The sequence below is a fragment of the Homarus americanus genome, unplaced genomic scaffold (assembly GCF_018991925.1).
Source record: "Homarus americanus isolate GMGI-L3 unplaced genomic scaffold, GMGI_Hamer_2.0 scaffold33026, whole genome shotgun sequence".
NCBI classification, from domain to species: domain Eukaryota; kingdom Metazoa; phylum Arthropoda; class Malacostraca; order Decapoda; family Nephropidae; genus Homarus; species Homarus americanus.
The window spans coordinates 50,001-70,000 of NW_024740653.1; the positions used below are offsets into that span (position 1 = coordinate 50,001).

General features: G+C 44.4%; 1 protein-coding gene across 1 annotated transcript in view; it reads right to left on the bottom strand.

Moving 5' to 3' along the window:
* LOC121875492 (serine/threonine-protein phosphatase 6 regulatory ankyrin repeat subunit B-like) overlaps positions 1 to 20,000 on the bottom strand; it is a gene marked incomplete at its 3' end in the record, with an annotated part of 88,276 nt that overhangs the window by 44,887 nt on the left and 23,389 nt on the right. The window contains exon 2 of the mRNA XM_042380058.1: positions 14,116 to 14,216. Within this exon, the coding sequence (XP_042235992.1) occupies positions 14,116 to 14,216 (101 nt within the window). The remainder of the gene's footprint in view (positions 1 to 14,115; positions 14,217 to 20,000) is intronic.

Consider the following 20,000-nt stretch of genomic DNA (forward strand, 5'->3'; position numbering starts at 1 on the left):
GTAAAAATATTCCGGCCTGGTTAAAATTTCCTTCTTTTTTCGTATCCATAATAACTCGCGTAAACTGATCCATCCAAACTGTATCTTGTTGTAGCCTTTAAAATAATCAACATAATGTATATACCTAAAAAAAATTTATAATAAAAATATATATATTGGACTTGGACATACATACATACATACATACATACATACATACATACATACATACTTTTCATCGCCTTGACCACCGAAAGTCAAGACGTGCCTGGCGCTCCTCTCGGGCAGCCAGTCAACTAACCAAATTTAGCCCATACCAACCCCCTCCCCTGAACCCTCCTCCCCACCGGAATATCAACAAGTTCACGCCAGAAGTTACTATTTAATTTAGGAAAGAAATGGAACCAGTGTTAAACAGAGGTGAACAGTGGTGAACAGTGCTTAAGTCGGTGAGAACAACTCAACAGTAACAGTGGTACCCAAGTTGACCTTCACACAGTGAGGTCCCAGGTACCCAGTGATAACGGCCCGACCCTACAACCAGCGAAGTGTTAATCCGTCTACGATAGGAAGGCCTGGGACCACACCTCACTCATAGAACACCGTCTGTGAGGGAACTACTACACCACGTGAGGCCCCTCATAACACCATCTTTGAGGGAATTACTACACCACATGAGGCCCCTCATAATACCATCTGTGAGGGAATTACTACACCACGTGAGGCCCCTCATAACACCATCTGTGAGGAATTACTACACCACGTGGGGAGCCCCTCATAACACCATCTGTGAGGTACACACCGTGAGGCCCTCATAACACCATCTGTGAGGAGTGCACGTGGGGCCCCTCTTAACACCGTCTGTGAGGGAACTACTACACCACGTGAGGCCCCTCATAACACCATCTTTGAGGGAATTACTACACCACGTGAGGCCCCTCATAATACCATCTGTGAGGGAATTACTACACCACGTGAGGCCCCTCATAACACCATCTGTGAGGGAATTACTACACCACGTGAGGCCCCTCATAACACCATCTGTGAGGGAATTACTACACCACGTGAGGCCCGCATAACACCATCGGTGAGGGAATTACTACACCACGTGAGGCCCCTCATAACACCATCTGTGAGGGAATTACTACACCACGTGAGGCCCCTCACAACACCATCTGTGAGGGAACTACTACACCACGTGAGGTCCCTCCTAACACCATCTGGGAGGGAGTTACTACACTACGTGTTTGCTGTTCAACACCTACATTAATCTGTTTGTTCACTGTATGTTCCTTCACCTTTCTCTAATGAAGGCTTTTGTTAAACCACCAATGTATGTAATAAGTCATTTATGTCCAATGTATATTTTCAGCCTTCGGGCTGCAGAACTTTTTCAATAAACCGTTAATTATTATTATTATTATTATTATTACATACATACATACATACATACATACATACATACATACATACATACATACATACATACATACATACCGATTCCTTTTAGGGAGGATGAGACTGTTGGTATGGAGAGAAAATATAACGGTAATAGCGATAATAACGATAATAATGATAATAACGATAATGATAAGAACGATAATAACGATAATAACGACAAGAACGATAATAACGATAATAACGATAATAACGTTAATAACGATAATAACGTTAATAACGATAATAACTATAATAACGACAAGAACGATAATAACGTTAATAACTATAATAACGACAAGAACGATGATAATAACCATAAGAACGGTAATAACGATAATAACGATAATAACGATAATAATGATAAGAACGACAAGAACGATAATAATGATAATAACGATAATTGCGATAATATCTATAACAACGATAATAACGATAAGAACGACAATAACGATAATAACGACAAGAACGATACTTACAATCACAACGACGATCCTTACAGCGCTGCATTGTGTTGTCAACAAAAGTGACTCGCCCCGCCTGACGTGTGAATAAACCAGTAATAAATTAGCCTTCAGGTGAGCTTCAGTGACTTGTTCCACCGCTCAGGGATCAATGCTCCTCCCTGTATCTCATAATGAAGGTGAATTGTGCAAGAGACGCGTGAAAAGTTGTCACAAACAAACCTCCTTCCTGGTAATTGATGGCTTAAAACACAGGTAAGTGATGGTGGATTTTTTCTCCTTATTCGTGTTTTTTCTTATTCGTGTTTTTTTTTCTCCTCATTCGTTTTTTTCTTCCTTATTCGTTTTTTTGCTTTTTTTCTTATTCGTATTTTTTATGTTTTTAACCTATAATATTTTGTTACTCAGGTGTTCCTCAGGTGTTACTCAGGTGTTCCTCAGGTGTTACTCAGGTGTGTTGAGTCTTCTTGTGTTAACCATTGACTCTTAGTAATTACCCAGGTATAGTGGTGTTGTGATGGAGGGAGGGAGGTGTTGTGAGGGAGAGAGAGAAGGAGGGGAGGAGAGTGGTGTTGTGAGGGGAGGAGGGAGAGAGAGGAAGGGAGAATGGCGTGCAGATTGCCTCCCCAGGTACACTTGAGCCGTGATACACTCTATTTATGCCCTAAGTGCTCCATCACATCACACTTAACGCTCTCTCTCTCTCTCGTACTTAGCCAGATGAACAGTCATGTCATATGTGTGTGTGTGTGTGTGTGTGTGTGTGTGTGTGTGTGTGTGTGTGTGCATTTTTATATATGTATACAACTTGACCTTTGTGGGATGTGTCTGATATATGTATGATGAAGCTGTCTGTCTGTCTATCTGTCTGTCTGTCTGTCTGTCTGTCTGTCTGTCTGTCTGTCTGTCTGTCTGTCTGTCTGTACTGTCAGTCTGTGTGTATGTACTGTGTGTATATGTAAGAACGTAGAGCTTGTATGACTCCATCAGTATATAAGACAAACTCTTCGGCGATCACTGCCTGTGTATACAACCTGGGTAAACAAACACCCCGGGCAAACACCTTATACCTTATACCCTGGCAAACACCTTATACTATACGGAAACAAAACCCCACTATACTATACCAAACATATAAACACCATAACAAACCACATACCCAAACACCCAACACTTTCACGCAAACACTTACTATCCAGCAAACAACACATACTTATACCCCGCAAACACCTTATACCTTATACCCGGCAAACACACAAACACTACCTATACCCCGGCAACACTATACCTTATACCCCGGGCAAACACCTTATACCTTATACCCCGGCAAACACCTTATACCTTATACCCCAGGCAAACACCTTATACCTTATACCCTGGCAAAACACCTTATACCTTATACCCGGCAAACACTTACTATACCCTGGCAAACACCTTATACCTTATACCCCAGGCAAACACCTTATACCTACACCCCGCAAACACCTATCCGCAACACCAATACCCCGGCAAACACCTTACACCCCGGGCAAACACCTCATACCTTATACCTACTTTAAACTAATAACTAAAATATATTCATCAATGGCGAACAAAAGTTATATGATTTTGTCCCATTTTTAAATAATTGTTGACAAAGCTTTCAAGAGAAGTTAGCCTGCCTGCCTTACCTTCCTGCCTGCCTTACCTGCCTTACCTGCCTTACCTACCTTACCTGCCTGCCTTACCTACCTGCCTGCCGCTGTCGCCTGGCTAATACACCTCTCTTGTGTTGACATTTCCCCGCCGTTCGTGAGTGTTAAGTGAAATCCAATAAGAACAACAGAAGTGTTTTTACAAGCTGACCGGATTATAAATTTTGAGGGATAATGAGAGTCCTTTATTTGTCCCTGGTCGATAGTACTTCACTCACCTAACTCAAATTCATATTAGTCCATGTTTTTTTTTAATTTAGTTTTTATTTAATATTTAATATATTTTAGGTATTTATTGAGTTTTTATTAATTATTTTTATAACTTTTTAATATTTAATATATAGAATTTTCACTTTTTTAATATATTTTTTGTTACTTTTTTATATAATTTGGTTATTTGTTTTTTATTGATTCATAATGATTCGGTGTCCAAGTTATTTTTAGTTCGTAAGATGAATGTTCGTAGTAAGAGAAACGTAAACACACTTTAATGTTTGACACTATGTTCACTTAACACGAGATATGATGACCTGGTTGGTTTAATCGAGAAAAGGCCAACATTCAGCTTAAGATTTAAACTTTGAATCAACTTTAGTCGAAAGAAACAATCTTTTTTAAGCTTTGATTCAGATTTTATCAAGACAAAGCCGTGGAAACATTAAGCTCAGGATTTAAGCTTTGATTCAGATTTAAATCGAGACAAAACCGTGGAAACATTAAGCTCAGGATTTAAGCTTTGATTCAGATTTTATCAAGACAAAGCCGTGGAAACATCAAGCTTGGGATTTAAGACGAAATTATATAATAGTGATTCATTATGACAAGGCTGACTTTAACCTATAATGAGCCGAGCATATAATAGTATAATGATAACTCCTATAATAACACAACCACAACAACCAACAACAACCACCGCAATAACAACAACCACCAACAACCACCACCACAACAAATATAACTAACTCCAGCAAATATCACACGAGGATGATTTTTTGACTTAAGTGAGAAGGCAAACACCCCGTAGCGTATATCATTTCGTTCGCTGGACTTGTTAACTGAGTAAATATTAGAATTACTTCCTTATTTTCTTATATTATCGTCTTTGAATATATTATGTGGGGGATTGGTAGGAGGGAGGGGAGGGGGAAGTGTTGTAGTGATATCATATTGGTAGGGGTAGTGAGGAGGGGAAGGGGGAGGGGGAGGAGAGGGAGGGAGGGGAAAAAAAGGAGGAGGGGGAGAGGGGGAGGGGTAGGAGAGGGAGGAGGGAAGGAGGGGGAGGGGTTGAGGTGTTTAGTTGTAATTAATGTGTTTGTAGATTACGCAGGTGAGTTGGGGGCCCTGATTGTCTAGTTAGCCCAAACCCAAAATGGGCCTGATTATCCGGTTAGTGGTCCCAACCACAATGGTCCCTGATTGTAGTTAGGCCCTGATTATCCGGTTAGTGGTCCCCTGATCCGGTTAATGGCCCTGATTATTCGGTTAAGGGCCCTGATTATCCGGTTAATGGCCCCTGATTCGGTTATGGGCCCCTGATTATCCGGTTAATGGGCCCGATTATCCGGTTAGTGGTCCCCTGATATCCGGTTAGTGGTCCCGAATCCGGTTAGTGGCCCTGATTGTCTAGTTAGTGGGCCCTGATTATCGTTAGGGCCCCTGATTTCGAGGCCTTCCGTGCCCGATTATCGGTTAGTGGTCCCTGATTATCCGGTGAGGTCCTGAACCGGAGTGGTCCCCTGATTATCCGGTTAGTGGTTCCCTGATTATCCGGTTAGTGGTCCCCTGATTATCCGGTTAGTGGGCCCCTGATTATCCGGTTAGTGGTCCCTGATTATCCGGTTAGTGGGCCCCTGATTATCCGGTTAGTGGGCCCCTGATTATCCGGTTAGTGGGCCCCTGATTATCCGGTTTCGTTGGAGAAGAAAAATATTTATCATTGTCTTTAGTTGATTTCCTTATTGTCTTCAGCAGGTTGGTATAGACGACACAGGTAGACAGGTAGACAGACAGACAGGCAGAAAGACAGACAGACAGACAGACAGACAGACACACACACACAGACAGACAGACAGACAGACAGACAGACAGGTGTACAGCCCTTCCTCTCATTATTAAACTCCTCAAGATATAAGACCATGATTCACCCCTTTCCCCTCCTCCCCCCTCATCTTCCCTCATCCTCCCCCTCCTCTCCCCCTCTCCCCTCTCCTCCTCCCTCTCCCTCCCCCACCCCCACTCCTCCTCCCTTCTCCCCCCCCTCCCTCCCTCTCTCCTCCCTCCCTCCCTCCCTCCCCCCTCTCCCCCACTCCTCTCCCTCCCCTCCCCCTCCCCCTCCTCCTCCCCCTCCCCCTCCCCCCTCCCTCTCCCCCCCCCTCTCCCCCTTCCCTTCCCTCTCCTCCCTCCCTCCTCCCCCTCCCTCCCTCTCCCCAACTTAACATAGACCACTCTCCCGCTCTTATCTGCAGTAATAACAGCTAATTACATCAGTCTATTCTCATTAACTTTACGTATATATAAAAAAAATCCACTGCAAAACGCCAACTCCTCAAAAATATTTACACTTTAATGTCTGATAATTACTAATGCTCTGTTGTCATCATTATAGGTCGCTTCCTCTGTCATAATTAGGCTCATATGTTTAACCCTCGGTCGTTAGGTCTAATTGTCTTGCCTAATTACTCCCCCCCCCCCTCCCCCCTTCCCCCCTACCCCTCCCTCCCCTCCCCCCATGTAAAAATAATAATAATAATGTTTCTGGTCGTTGTGGGAAACTATGTAGTCTGTTGTTGTTGTGTCGTTGCAGCTATGAATGTTTATAGATGTTTATGAATGATTATAGATGTTTATGAATGTTTATGAATGTTTATAGATGTTTATCGTTTAATGTTTATGAATGTGTATGTTTATGAATATTTATGGGTGTTTGTGAATGTTTATAGATGTTTATGAATGTTTATGGATGTTCAAGTAAGATCCAAGTACATCTCACATCAAAAAGTGTTCCAAGTTACTTAACAAAGGCGATTTGGGCCGAGATGTGAGATTAGTATAAAATTACACACACACACACACACACACACACACACACACACACACACACACACACACACACACACACACACACACACACACACACACACGGCTTACCACTATCTACACACCGCCTTGGGATATTGTGCAGCTAATGTCGGTAATCCCATAATTACTTGGTCTGTCTAAACCCTTTCTGATTCTTCAATTACCTGGCCTATTGGGTGTGTGTTTAGGGAGTAGGGAGGGAGGGTAGGGGAGGAGGTGTGAGGGAGGAAGGAGGGTGAGGAGGAGGTAGGGAGGGGGAGTAAGGGAGGGTGAAAGGAGGGGGAGCAGGAGGTGAGGGAGGAGGGGTGGGGAGGAGGTAGGGAGGAGTAGGGAGGGAGGGAGTAGGGAGGAGGAGGGGGTGGAGGAGAATAGGGAGGAGGGAGTAGGGAGGGAGGGGGGTAGGGAGGGGGTAGGGAGGGAGGGAGGAGGGGAGGAGATAGTGTCTTTTATTCATCTCTCTCCTTTCTCTCTCCCTTCTCCTCGTCTCCTTCTTTTCTCTTCTCTCCCTCTCCCTCTCTCCCCATCCTCCTCCCCCCCCTCTCTTCCCCTCCCTGCCCCAACGTCCAACAAGCAGCTCTCCCTCACCAAGTTAACGCCCCCCTCCCTCCCTCCCTCCGAGTCACGCAACAATAAACAGTTATATATCACCCTGAACCTCCCTAACATTACCTCCTTTCCACCCCCTCTTTACCCCCTCTCTCCCCTCCATCCCCCTCTCCTCCCCCCCTCTCCTCTTCACCCAGTAACCTTGACATTTTTGTTATGTTTTGCGTTACTTCGCCATACCAATTTTAAGACTTCCTTCCCTCCTTCCTTCCTTCCTTTACTCCTCCCTTTCTTCCCTCCACCTTTCCCTCCTTCCTTCCTTCATTCCTCTTCCCCCCTCACCTTCCTTCCCCTCCTCCGCTCTTCTCCTCAGTCTGACAGGGTGTGTGAGTTGTGGCCTGTTGTCATGTTTCCCTCCCTCCCCCCCCAACACCCTCCCTCCTCCTCACTCAAACACCCTCCCTCCCTCCCTCCCTCCCCTCACTCCAACACCCTCCCTCCCTCCCTCCCTCCCTCCCCCCTCCCCCCTCCCTCCCTCCTCCCTCCCCTCCCTCCACCCTCCCTCCCTCCCTCCTCCAAACACCCCCTCCCTCCCCTCACTCAAACACCCTCCCTCCCCTCCCACCCCCCTCACTCAAACACCCTCCCTCCCCTCCTCCAAACACCTCCCCCTCCCCTCCTCAACCTCCCTCCCCTCACTCAAACACCTCCCTCCCTCACTCAAACACCCTCCCTCCCCCTCCCTCAAACACCCTCCCTCCCTCCCCTCCCCTCCTCCAAACACCCTCCGTTTATGACTATAGATACACTATTAACTTTTGCAACTTTGAATATCACTTGGCGTTTGCGACACACACACACACACACACACACACACACACACACACCTGACCTTGACCTCTTTAATTAGTCTACCTGAAGCAGTAGTACTCGAGGCAGTGAAGTCTTCAGCACACTGTTGTAAACCCTCACGATCAACACGGTGACTAGGTGTGTTATTACCTCAGTCTGTTGTAACTCTCTCTCTCTCTCTCTCTCTCTCTCTCTCTCCTCTCTCTCTCTCTCTCTCTCTCTCTCTCTACTGTGTTTACTCCATATTACTCTTCATTAACGTCTAAAAGTGGTGTGTGTTGCCTCTGTCATGTAAGCACCACTCACGCCTCCTCTTCCTCCTTTCCTCCTCCTTTCCTTTCACCCTCTCCCTCCCTCCCTCCCTCCCTCCCTCCTCCCTCCCTCCTTCCCTCCCTCTCTCCCTCTCACCCTCCCTCCCTCCCTCCCTCCCCTCCCTCCTCCTCTCTCCCCCTCTCACCCCTCCCTCTCTCCCTCTCACCCCTCCCTCTCTCCTCTCCCTCATCGACGGAAGAATCAATAAAACAGTAATGTTAATCTCAGCTATTTTAAGTAATCCAACAACAATAATCTTTTATTAAACACAAATAAAATAGCCCAAATAGCTATTCTATTCTTCCTGTGGCTATTTTAAGAGCCAGAAAAGTTAAAGTATTTGTCGAGTTATTCTTTAGCTTAGCGCACACACACACACACACACACACACACACACACACACACACACACACACACACACACACACACACACACACACACACACACACACACACACACACACACACACACACACACACACACACACACACACACACACACACACACACACACACACACACACACACACACACACACACACACACACACACACACACACACACACACACACACACACACACACACACACACACACACACACACACACACAATACTCGTAAATGTTATTGCCTGATAATTGGTCATTACATTTTACATAACAAACTACTACAGTCCCTCTACAACATCTTAACTACAGAACTGAAGTGTAATTGACCTCACCTGACTCACGATAAGACAGGAAGTGAAGAGATATCGGGCGTCGAATATAAATGGTTGGGTTTGGTTGGGTTTGGTTAGGTTAGGTTAGGTTTGGTTGGTTGGGTTAGGTTAGGTTTGGTTGGTTAGGTTAGGTTAGGTTGGATTAGGTTAGGTTGGGTTAGGTTTGGTTAGGTTGGGTTAGGTTAGGTTTGGTTAGGTTAGGTTAGGTTTGGTTAGGTTAGGTTAGGTTACATATCACCTTGTCACTTAACAATTGACGTTAATGCTTCCTCAAAGGTCAGAGGTCATAGAGGTCATCGTGACGTCACAAAGCGTGTTGAGTGGTTGTAACACAGTCCCCTGGGTGTTGTGAGCTCTCGACACAACACAGTACATGATCGAAGGGTGAGGGAAGCTCCTACGTGACCCAGGCAGACCTCTTAGGGACAAGGTCAATAGGTCATCATTGACTGACTGACTGACTGACCTAGTTCACGCCAGTCTACTGTAGGTGGTAATGAGAGGGTCAAGTGAATTCTCTCTCTCTCTCTCTCTCTCTCTCTCTCTCTCTCTCTCTCTCTCTCTCTCTCTCTCTCTCTCATCATATTTTCTGCCACAAATTAAAACACAATAATAATATACCTATTCCTCTTATTATGTCATTATCTTCTCCTATTTAATTATTCCTTTATTATCATTCCAATTCTTATTCGTGTATTTTTTATTTATTATTTATTTTATTTTATTTTATTTCTTTTAATTAAACATTGTATTTTTTTATAGTTTGTAAAATATATTTATATTTTAAAAACTTTGAAATGTTACTGAGAAAATTATTATTATTTTTGTATTATTATTTTTACTTTTTACTTTTTCTTGTTAGTTTTATGAATATTTTACCTTTTTTTTAGATTTAATGATAAAGAAACAAATTACCTTAATGCGGTAATTATCCTTTATTAGAGAAATAATTACTATTAATATAATTTTTCTTTGACGTATTTATTTTATGATGAAAAATAATTATTATATTTTTTTCATATAAGTTATATAAAAAAAAAAACAGATTTTCTTTGGATTTAAATTGATTATAAAATTTCCTAAGTGTAATTTTTTTCGCTATAGAGTACTTAATATAACCAATTACATTTTTCAAAGCATGTATGTATGTATGTATGTATGTATGTATGTATGTATGTATGTATAATTAAGCAAGGTAATTAGTGGACAGATTAGGGTCTTAATTAATGGGTTATTATGATGGGTTTGTGTAGTTGTGTGTCTGTCTGTCTGTCTGTCTGTCTGTGTCTGTGTGTCTGTCTGTTAAAGGAGGTCACACTTAACAGATTAGCTTTATAAGTACATAAGTAAAGTATTTCTTAAGTATTTTTATAAGTTTAGTCTTCGTCTGTTAAGTATTAAGTGTCATTATAAGTAGTTGTCAACAATCAGCTGGTTTTTTTAAGTGTTTTCTAAGTAACAGGTAACTTACTTACATGCGTTTAGACGTTAAGTAGGAATTACTTTTAATAGTTCAGTAGTATTCTAAGTTTGTTTAGTAAGTTTAATGGTAGTATTAACGTATAAGTAGTGGTGTATTCTAAGTATTGTAAGTTACTTAGATTACTATACTGCTGGTTTAGTGTTAAGTAATAAAACAAGATGCGTTATATGTAAGTAAATTAAGTGTATTAGTTAAGTTAAAAGTACTATTATCATTACTATTTTTGACTACAATCATTTAAGTAACTCGGAAGTGTCGGTAAGTTAAGTAACGAAAGTAGATGTATTGTTAAGTAGGACTGCTTAACTCTCACACACCCTCACTTATATTATTTATACACACACACACACACATTACCTGCGTTGAGTGAATTATATCAGTATCTCACCTGATTGCTCCGTAAGGTTTAAGTAGCAGTTATTATTGTGAAGTGGGGTGTTACCTGTGTTCCGTAATACAGGTATGACGAAGTGGGTCAGGTGTTGTGGGAGGGTGTGTAGGGAGGGGGGAGCTTGATGTGTGTGTGTGGGGAGGAGGGGCGGCAGTGTGTGTGGGGAGGAGGGTGTGGAAATAGTGTTCAGGAATGAGATTTTACTGACATAACGTTGGTGGTAGTGGTGGTAATTTGGTAGTGGTGGTAATTGTGGTAGTGGTGGTAGTGGTGGTTGTGGTGGTTGTGGTGGTGGTAGTTGGTGTACTGTAAGTAGTGGCTAGGGCAGTGATGGTGATAGTGGTGGTGGTAGTAGTGGTAGTTGTGGTAGTAATGGTTGTGTGTTGTGGTAGTATACAGGTTGGTGTTAGTAGTTATTTTAATAGTAGAAAACAGTGTGTGTCTGTCTGTTCGTTATATCGAGGGTCCGTTAGATGTGGAAACCTCCATATAACGAACTACATAGAGATGAAAGTCCGTTATATCGAGGTTGTACTGTATGAGACAACGCAAAGAGGATCTAATAGAATAAATAAGAAAAGGAAAGAGCGATAAAGAGGAATAACTAGAGAACAGAGAGAGGCAGAGAGAGAAAAATTCTCAAAGATGAATTAAATTTAAAAATAATAATAATAAATAATAATAAACATTCATAAATTAAATAAATAATAGACAAAACACCAATTCGCTCATAACTAGCGCCATCTTTTCACAGTTTACTGAGGTTTTGCCGTTTAACGAAATTGTTCGTTTAATCTCACTAGACAAGCAGCCAGCAGCTCGTTTATCTATGATCATCTTTGATTACGTTGAGGGATTAAGTAAAAGAATATCCAGGGTTAATGTGATGTAGAATACTGGTAGTTGTGGTGGTAGGTGGTAGTGGTGGTGAATTGAGTGGTAGGTGGTGGTTGTGGTAGGTGGTGGTGGTGGTGGTGGTGGTGGTGGTGGTAGTGGTGGTTGTTTGTGGTGGTGGTGGTGGTGATGAGGTTGGTGTGGTTTGGTGGTGGTGGTTAGGTGGTTGGTGGTGGTGGGTAGTGGTGGTGGCGATGGTGGGTGGAAAGTTGGTGGTAGTGGTAGTGGTGGTGGTGATGGTAGTGTGGTAGTGGTAGTGGTGGTGGTGGTGGTGGTGGTGGTGGGGTGTGGTAGGTGGTGGTGCAGGTGGTGGTGGTGGTGGTGGTGGTGGTGGGGTGGTAGTGGTGGTGGTGGTGGTGGTGGTGGTGGTGGCGGTGGTGGTGGTAGGTGGTGGTGCAGGTAGTGGTGGTAGTGAATTGGTGGTGGTGGTGGTGTGGTGGTAGTGGTGGTTGTTGTGGTGGTGGTTTGCGATGGTGGGTAGTGGTGGTAGGTGGTGGTGCAGGTAGTGGTAGTGGTGGTGGTGGTGGTGGTGGTGGTGGTTGTTGTTGTGGTGGTGGTTGTTGTGGTGGTGGTTGCGATGGTAGGTAGTGGTGGTGGGTGGTGGTGCAGGTAGTGGTGGTAGTGGTGGTGGTGGTGGTGGTGGTAGTGGTGGTTGTTGTGGTGGTGGTTGCGATGGTAGGTAGTGGTAGATTGGTGGTTGCAGGTAGTGGTGGTAGTGGTGGTGGTGGTGGTGGTGGTGGTGGTGGTAGGTGGTGGTGATGGTAGGTGGTGGTGGTTGTTGTGGTGGTAGTGGTGGTGGTGGTGGTGGTAGTGGTGGTGGTGGTGGGTGGTGGTGGTAGGTGGTGGTGATGGTAGGTGGTGGTGGTTGTTGTGGTGGTAGTGGTGGTGGTGGTGGTGGTAGTGGTGGTGGTGGTGGTGGTGGTGGTGAGTGGTGGTGGTTGTTGTGGTGGTAGGTGGTGGTGGTGTGGTGGTGGTGGTGGGTGGTGGTGATGGTAGGTGGTGGTGGTTGTTGTGGTGGTAGTGGTGGTGGTGGTGGTGGTAGTGGTGGTGGTAGTGGTGGTGGTGGTGGTGGTAGTGGTGGTGGTGGTGGTGGTGGTGGTAGTGGTGGTGGTTGTTGTGGTGGTAGTGGTGGTGGTGGTGGTGGTGGTGGTAGGTGGTGGTGATGGTAGGTGGTGGTGGTTGTTGTGGTGGTGGTGGTAGTGGTGGTGGTGGTGGTGGTGGTGGTGGTGGTGTGGGTAGTAGTGGTGGTGGTGGTGGTGATGGTAGGTGGTGATGGTAGGTGGTGGTGATGGTGGTGGTGGTTGTTGTAGTGGTGGTAGTTGTGCTGGTAGTGGTGCAGGCTTCTTCTTCTTCTTCTTCTTCCATATTTCTTCTTCCTATTGATCTCTGTTAGTACACCTTCCTCCCCCACCACCCCCACCTCAATTTACAATATTACAGGTAAAAATACTGAGATTATGTATATGTGTATTATTTCTTCTATATACATAAGGTCAGCCATCAACTGTATGTATATGACCCCGAGACATTATACATTTATGGCTACGTGATGGACTTTTTATTTTATTATTTATTTATTTATTTTTTAAGATTTTTGGTGAATATAATACCATAGTTTATATTGTTATACTGAACCACTACACAGGTGGCTTATATTGTACCTGGTTACCTGTACACCATCTTGTAACTTACCTGTACACTCTCCCCAAGTAACTTACCTACACTCTCCCCAAGTAACTTACCTGTACACCATCTTGTAACTTACCTGTAAAACCCTTGTAACCCACCTGTACCCCCTCCCCTGTAACTTACCTGTACACTCCCGTAACCCACTGTACCCCCTCCTGTAACTCCTGTACATCCGTAACCCACCTGTACACTCCCTTAACTCACCTGTACATCCCCATAACTCACCTGTACACTCCGTAACTCACCTGTACATCCCCTGCTCACCTGTACATCCCCGTAACCCTGCACCCTCCTGTAACCCACCTGTACACACCGTAACTCACCTGTACATCCCATAACTCACCTGCCTCCCGTAACTCACCTGTACATTCCCCGTAACTCACCTGTATACATCCCCGTAACCCACCTGTACCCCTCTCCTGTAACTCACCTGTGTACACCGTAACCCACCTGTACCCCCTCCTGTAACTCACCTGTGTACCATCAACTCACCTGTACCCCCTCCTGTAACTCACCTGTACACACCATAACTCACCTGTACCCCTGTAACCCCACCTGTATCCCCCTGTAACTCACCTTGTTCTTTTCGTTCAGGTTACAGCCAAACTCTATAGGGCGATCGACGAAAGCTGGCTTATTCTCTCTGGCAGCGTACATGAAGGCGTGTACCCCGACGACTGCAACAGAGAGACAGATAGTGTTAGAAATGTACAATGACGACCCGGTGTATGACCTGGTATTAGGAAGGTGTTACAATGACGACCTGGTAATGACCTGGTATGAGGAAGGTGTTACAATGACGACCTGGTAATGACCTGGATATTAGGAAGGTGTTGCTATAACGACCTGGTAATGACCTGGTATTAGGAAGGTGTTACAATGACGACCTGGTGTATGACCTGGTAATAGGAAGGTGTTACAATGACCTGTAAGAGCTAGTTAGGGTGAATGACCTGACCTGTGAGGGGAGACAGAGGGTGACCTGAGGAAGGATAAAATATAATACAGTAATCTGAGTTGACCTTTGACCTAATCTTAGCAAATCCTAACCTAACCTAGCAAAACTTAACCTAACCTAACTCTGAAACAAAACACAGACCTGGATAATAATTTGGGGTAAGTCTGGGACCTGAATTATTCCCCTGAGCTTCTGATAATTATCGTTAGAAATTAAAACTTTAGGACAAGCCAATAATTTATATATATAAATTATTAAAAACACACATCCATGAACTATAAATAATGTATATAATAATGTATGTGACCACGAAAGCTTGAATGAAATAATTTATATGACCACGAAAGCTTGAAGGAAATAATTTATGTGACCACGAAAGCTTGAATGAAATAATTTATATGACCACGAAAGCTTGAAGGAAATAATTTGTGACCACGAAAGCTTGAATTAAATAATGGATAAAATACAACTTGAATGAAATAATGTATAAGACCACGAAAGCTTGAATGAAATAATGTATAAGACCACGAAAGCTTGAATGAAATAATGTATAAGACACGAAAGCTGAATAAATATGTATAAGACGAAAGCTTGAATGAAATAATGTATAAGACCACGAAAGCTTGAATGAAATAATGTATAAGACCACGAAAGCAGAATGAAATAATGTATAAGACCACAAAAGCTTGAATGAAATAATGTATAAGACCACGAAAGCTTGAATGAAATAATGTATAAGACCACGAAAGCTTGAATGAAATAATGTATAACTCGTTCACTAAATCACTAAATCATAAATAAATAAATAATCTCGTGTAGATTTGTCACCAATTTGTGTTATAATCTAAACAACTGACTGTCATATATATAGTCATTGGGTGTGTGTGTGTGTTCTGGAAGCCACATATGTGTATAAAACCTGCTGAATTAAATGTGTGAGTTATATCGGTATCCAACACCATCGACATAAAACATTATCGCCTCTCTCTCTCTCTCTCTCTCTCTCTCTCTCTCTCTCTCTCTCTCTCTCTCTCTCTCTCTCTCTCTCTCTCTCTCTCTCTCTCTCTCTCTCTCACTTCCCCCTCCCCCTCCTCCCCTCCCCCCTCCTCTCCTCCCTCCCTACACACTTACAATCTTCCTGGAAGGTGAAACAGTTTAGCGCCTCAGGTCTTACACACACACCCACCCCACACACTCACCCACTCACTCCCACTCCCCCCACACCCACTCACCCACACCCACTCACTCCACACACCCACTCACTCCCACCCACTCCACACACCCCTCCACTCACACCTACTCACTCACTCACACACCACTCACTCACACACCCCTACACACCCTCTCCACACACACCCCTCCACACCCCTCCACTCCCCACCCCTCCTCACACACCCCTCCCACACCCCCCTCCCACACCCCTCCTCCACACACCCCTCCACACCCCTCACCCATGCATGAAAGGAACACGTGTAGGGAGAAAGAGTGTGAGTCATCTCCATACGCCCTTTCTCACCCCTCTCCCCCTCTCCTCCCCCTTTTCTTACGTCACTATCACCTCCCTCCCCTCCCCTCCCCCCTTTCTTACGTCACTATCACCCCCTCCCCTCCCCTTTCCTACGTCACTATCACCCCCTCCCCTCCCCCTTTCTTACGTCACTATCCCCCCTCCTCCCCTTTCTTACGTCACTATCACCCCTCCCTCCCCCCTTTCTTACGTCCTCTCCCCCTCCCCTCCCCCTTTCTTACGTCACTATCACCCCCTCCCTCCCCTTTCTTACGTCACTATCACCTCCCCCCTCCCTCCCCTTTCTTACGTCACTATCCCCCTCCCCTCCCCCTTTCTTACGTCTCACTCCCTCCCCCTTTCTTACGTCCTATCACCCCCCTCCCTCCCCCCTTTCTTACGTCACTATCACCCCCTCCCCCCCCCTTTCTTACGTCACTATCACCCTCCCCCTCCCCCCTTTCTTACGTCCTATCTCCCCCCTCCCCTCCCCCCTTTCTTACGTCACTATACCCCTCCCCTCCCCCCCTTTCTTCGTCACTATCACCTCCCTCCCTCCCCCTCACGTCATTCTCACCCCCTCCCCTCCCCTCCCCCCCTTTCTTACGTCACTATCACCCCCTCCCCTCCCCCCTCCTCTCACTATGGTTCTTCCGGTATGGAATTGATTTGCGACAATTATTATTTTTTAATGACAGTATTTTTCAGTCATTACTTCCGTTGTGTCTGTTATGTTTAGTTGTTGTTGTTGTTGTTGTTGTTGTTGTTGGTGGTGTGTGTGTGTGTGTGTGTGTGTGTGTGGGTGTGTGTGTATGTGTAAAATTATATGTATATCTATAATTATATAAGTGTGTCGAATGTCACTAAAGACCTACTTATTTACTAGTGAATGTTATAGTAGATGTATAATAAAATAATATATAGTTAATCTGTATATGCTGGTGTGTATAAAACGTATGTATGATGGTATACATGAGATATATGTATACCTGTATAGTTTATATTATTGAAATTATTCATCTGTTGTCACTCTCTAGAACCGATTATTTGGCACTACTGTTGACCTTTTATATCTTGGCACTATAAGAGGTCAGAGGTCATTGTTATGAACGTGGCACTTCATTAGGTCATAGTGCCATTTGGTCAGCGTGGCACTAGTGATCTATCTCAGGGTTCTTGGCACTGCGAGTATGTTGCCTGCGTGGCATTTAACCTCACCTGGCACTTTACCTGGTACCTCACCTCACCTGACACCTTCACCTCACCTGGCACCTCACCTGGCACCTTCACCTCACCTGGCACCTCACCTGACTGGCACCTCACCTGGTATAATCCGTATCATTACGTAACAGGTCGATGGCTGCTACTCTACACGATTCAGTAACTCGTTGTGACTGGACTTGAAGCGAGTGGCTAATCTATTCTGGGTACATTTAAGACAATTCACCAATCCGTCGTGGTCGCACCTTACCACACATACGACGACTGGCTAATCCGTCATCTGTTATTGTTATACTTGCAACGATTAGGTATTCGGGATTTACCTGTATTTATAATGATTGGATAATGTTTCATAGTTTGTATATGAGACGATTGGCTACTCCATCGCTGGTGTACTTAAGACAATTCTCCAATCCGTCGTGGTTACACTGGCGACTATTGACTGTTCGGCGTATGTACTAAAAATAATTGACTAATCTTGGCTAATTCTGCGGGGTTATATTTAGTAATGCTTCGCTGGTCCGACGACTTGGGTATTCTCAAGGCCCATCGCTACTGTAACTCGCTACTGTAACTCGCTACTGTAACTCGCTGCTGTATACTGTAAATCATTTTTAAATCGGTTGTAAATTGTTGCTGTAAATCACTCGTAAATAGTTTTTTTAAATCGTCGTTGTAAATCGCTGCTGACAATTGCTGTTGTAAATTGTTGCTCTAAAGCACTCTTGTAAATCGCTGCTGTAAATCGCTGTTGTAAATATGGGAGTTTTGTTTTACGATGAACGATTTCGTCTTGACGGAGAGGCATCTGTGTTTACCATCCTTAGAGAACTGATGAGGAGGGGGTGGGGGGGTGAGAGGTGGAAGGGGAACTCATCTTAGGCACGGTGTGTGTGTGTGTGTGTGTGTGTGTGTGTGTGTGTGGGGTGGGTATGTATGTATGTATGTATGTATGTATGTGTATGTATGTATGGGTAAGATATACACCGCTCAATGGGTATTACTGGTGGGTGGTGTTTACTTCAGTCTGGTAATGAGGAAGACTGTTTATAGGAAGTTGGGGGTGGGGAGGGGGGAGGGGGTGAGGGGGGGGAGAATCATGTCTTACGAGTGTTATCTCTCTCTCTCTCTCTCTCTCTCTCTCTCTCTCTCTCTCTCTCTCTCTCTCTCTCTCTCTCTCTCTCTCTCTCTGTCCACACACAATATTTAGGGTAATAAAGTATCTTTAATGCTCCCGGAAATACTTGGCTCACACACACACACACACACACACCAAAAACACACACACACACACACATACGGTGGGCGGTACTCATTCATTTCCCCGCTGGCAGGTGACGTGGGAGGAGGAGGGACAAAAGAGTACCTGTATGTATTGATGACCCTCTCCCCACTCCCTACACTCTCCCCTCTCCCCCTCTACCTCCTCCCCCTCCTCCCCCCCCTCTCCCCCTCTACCTCCCTCCCCCCCTAAACACCTGACCTCATTCATTAATCACCTGGGTCACTGAACGACTGCTAAGGGGCTATGGTATGATCTGGGAATCAGGGAGCATCAGGGGAATCAGGGAGCATCAAGGGAATCAGGGAGCATCAGGGGCACCAGGCATCAGGGAGCATCAGGTGGAATCAGGGGCATCAGGGGGAATCAGGGAGCATCAGGGGAATCAGGGGCATCAGGGGCACCAGGGGGCATCAGGGAGCATCAGGTGGAATCAGGGAGCATCAGGGGGAATCAGGGAGCATCAGGGAGCATCAGGGGGAATTAGGGAGCATCAGGGGGAATCAAGGAGCATCCGGGGCATCATGGGCATCAGACACAGAGACTTACTCACATACAGATCAGTTACAATACCCTCATCAACATTACTCATAATAAAGAAAAAGTTATATGTAGCGAAATACTTTAACTTTAATAAACAACAACAACAACCACAATAACAACAACAACTACAACAACAACTACAACAACAGAGACTTAAAAAAGAGACAAGTTTTCACCATAACACAACACAAAATAACACTGTAATTCGTCACTATTAATAACACACTACATGTCATTATATAAGTCATGGCTAAAGTATGTCTCAATCCCTGGCTGGCTGTGTGACGCCTCCCAGGGAATTAAGTACATAGAAGGTGTTGTAGTCCCTTCGACGTCCCCCTGAATGCGACGAATCTCTATTGTAAAAGGCGATTAGTTAAGTTTTCCCTTCGTTCACCGACCAATTACTGTTCATGGGAGGACCTGTCGTCGTTTTCTATATAATTTACGTATGTGGGTGAGAGAGAGAGAGAGAGAGAGAGAGAGAGAGCTGCTACCCCCACCAGACATTCCTCACTTACATTTATACAGATAAAACCCTGAACTGATATATCCAATAACCTTTCATTAGGTAGATACCACACAAGAGGGGGACTTGACACCTTGAACCAGGCTACCGATAAGTTGCTCTCCTTTCCAAAACAACAATTACCTTATCTAATCTTATCGTCACCGTCACGAGTGTTCTGACACCTTGAGTTATTATCTAAGGCGTCTTGTTTATCACTTAAGGGGTTACCTGGTGAGAGATTATCATTACCAGAGGGATAAGGTTTGTGTTCTCCAGGTGAGGGTTAATGACATGTACACCTGGATCCACCTGTCCCCTATTCTATCATTATCAAGTAACCAATTTTTTTTTACTAACATATGTCCTATTTATATTATATTTGATCTATTATCTTATTTTTCTTGTGTAGTTATTCTATTTTATTAACTTTCATTGCATT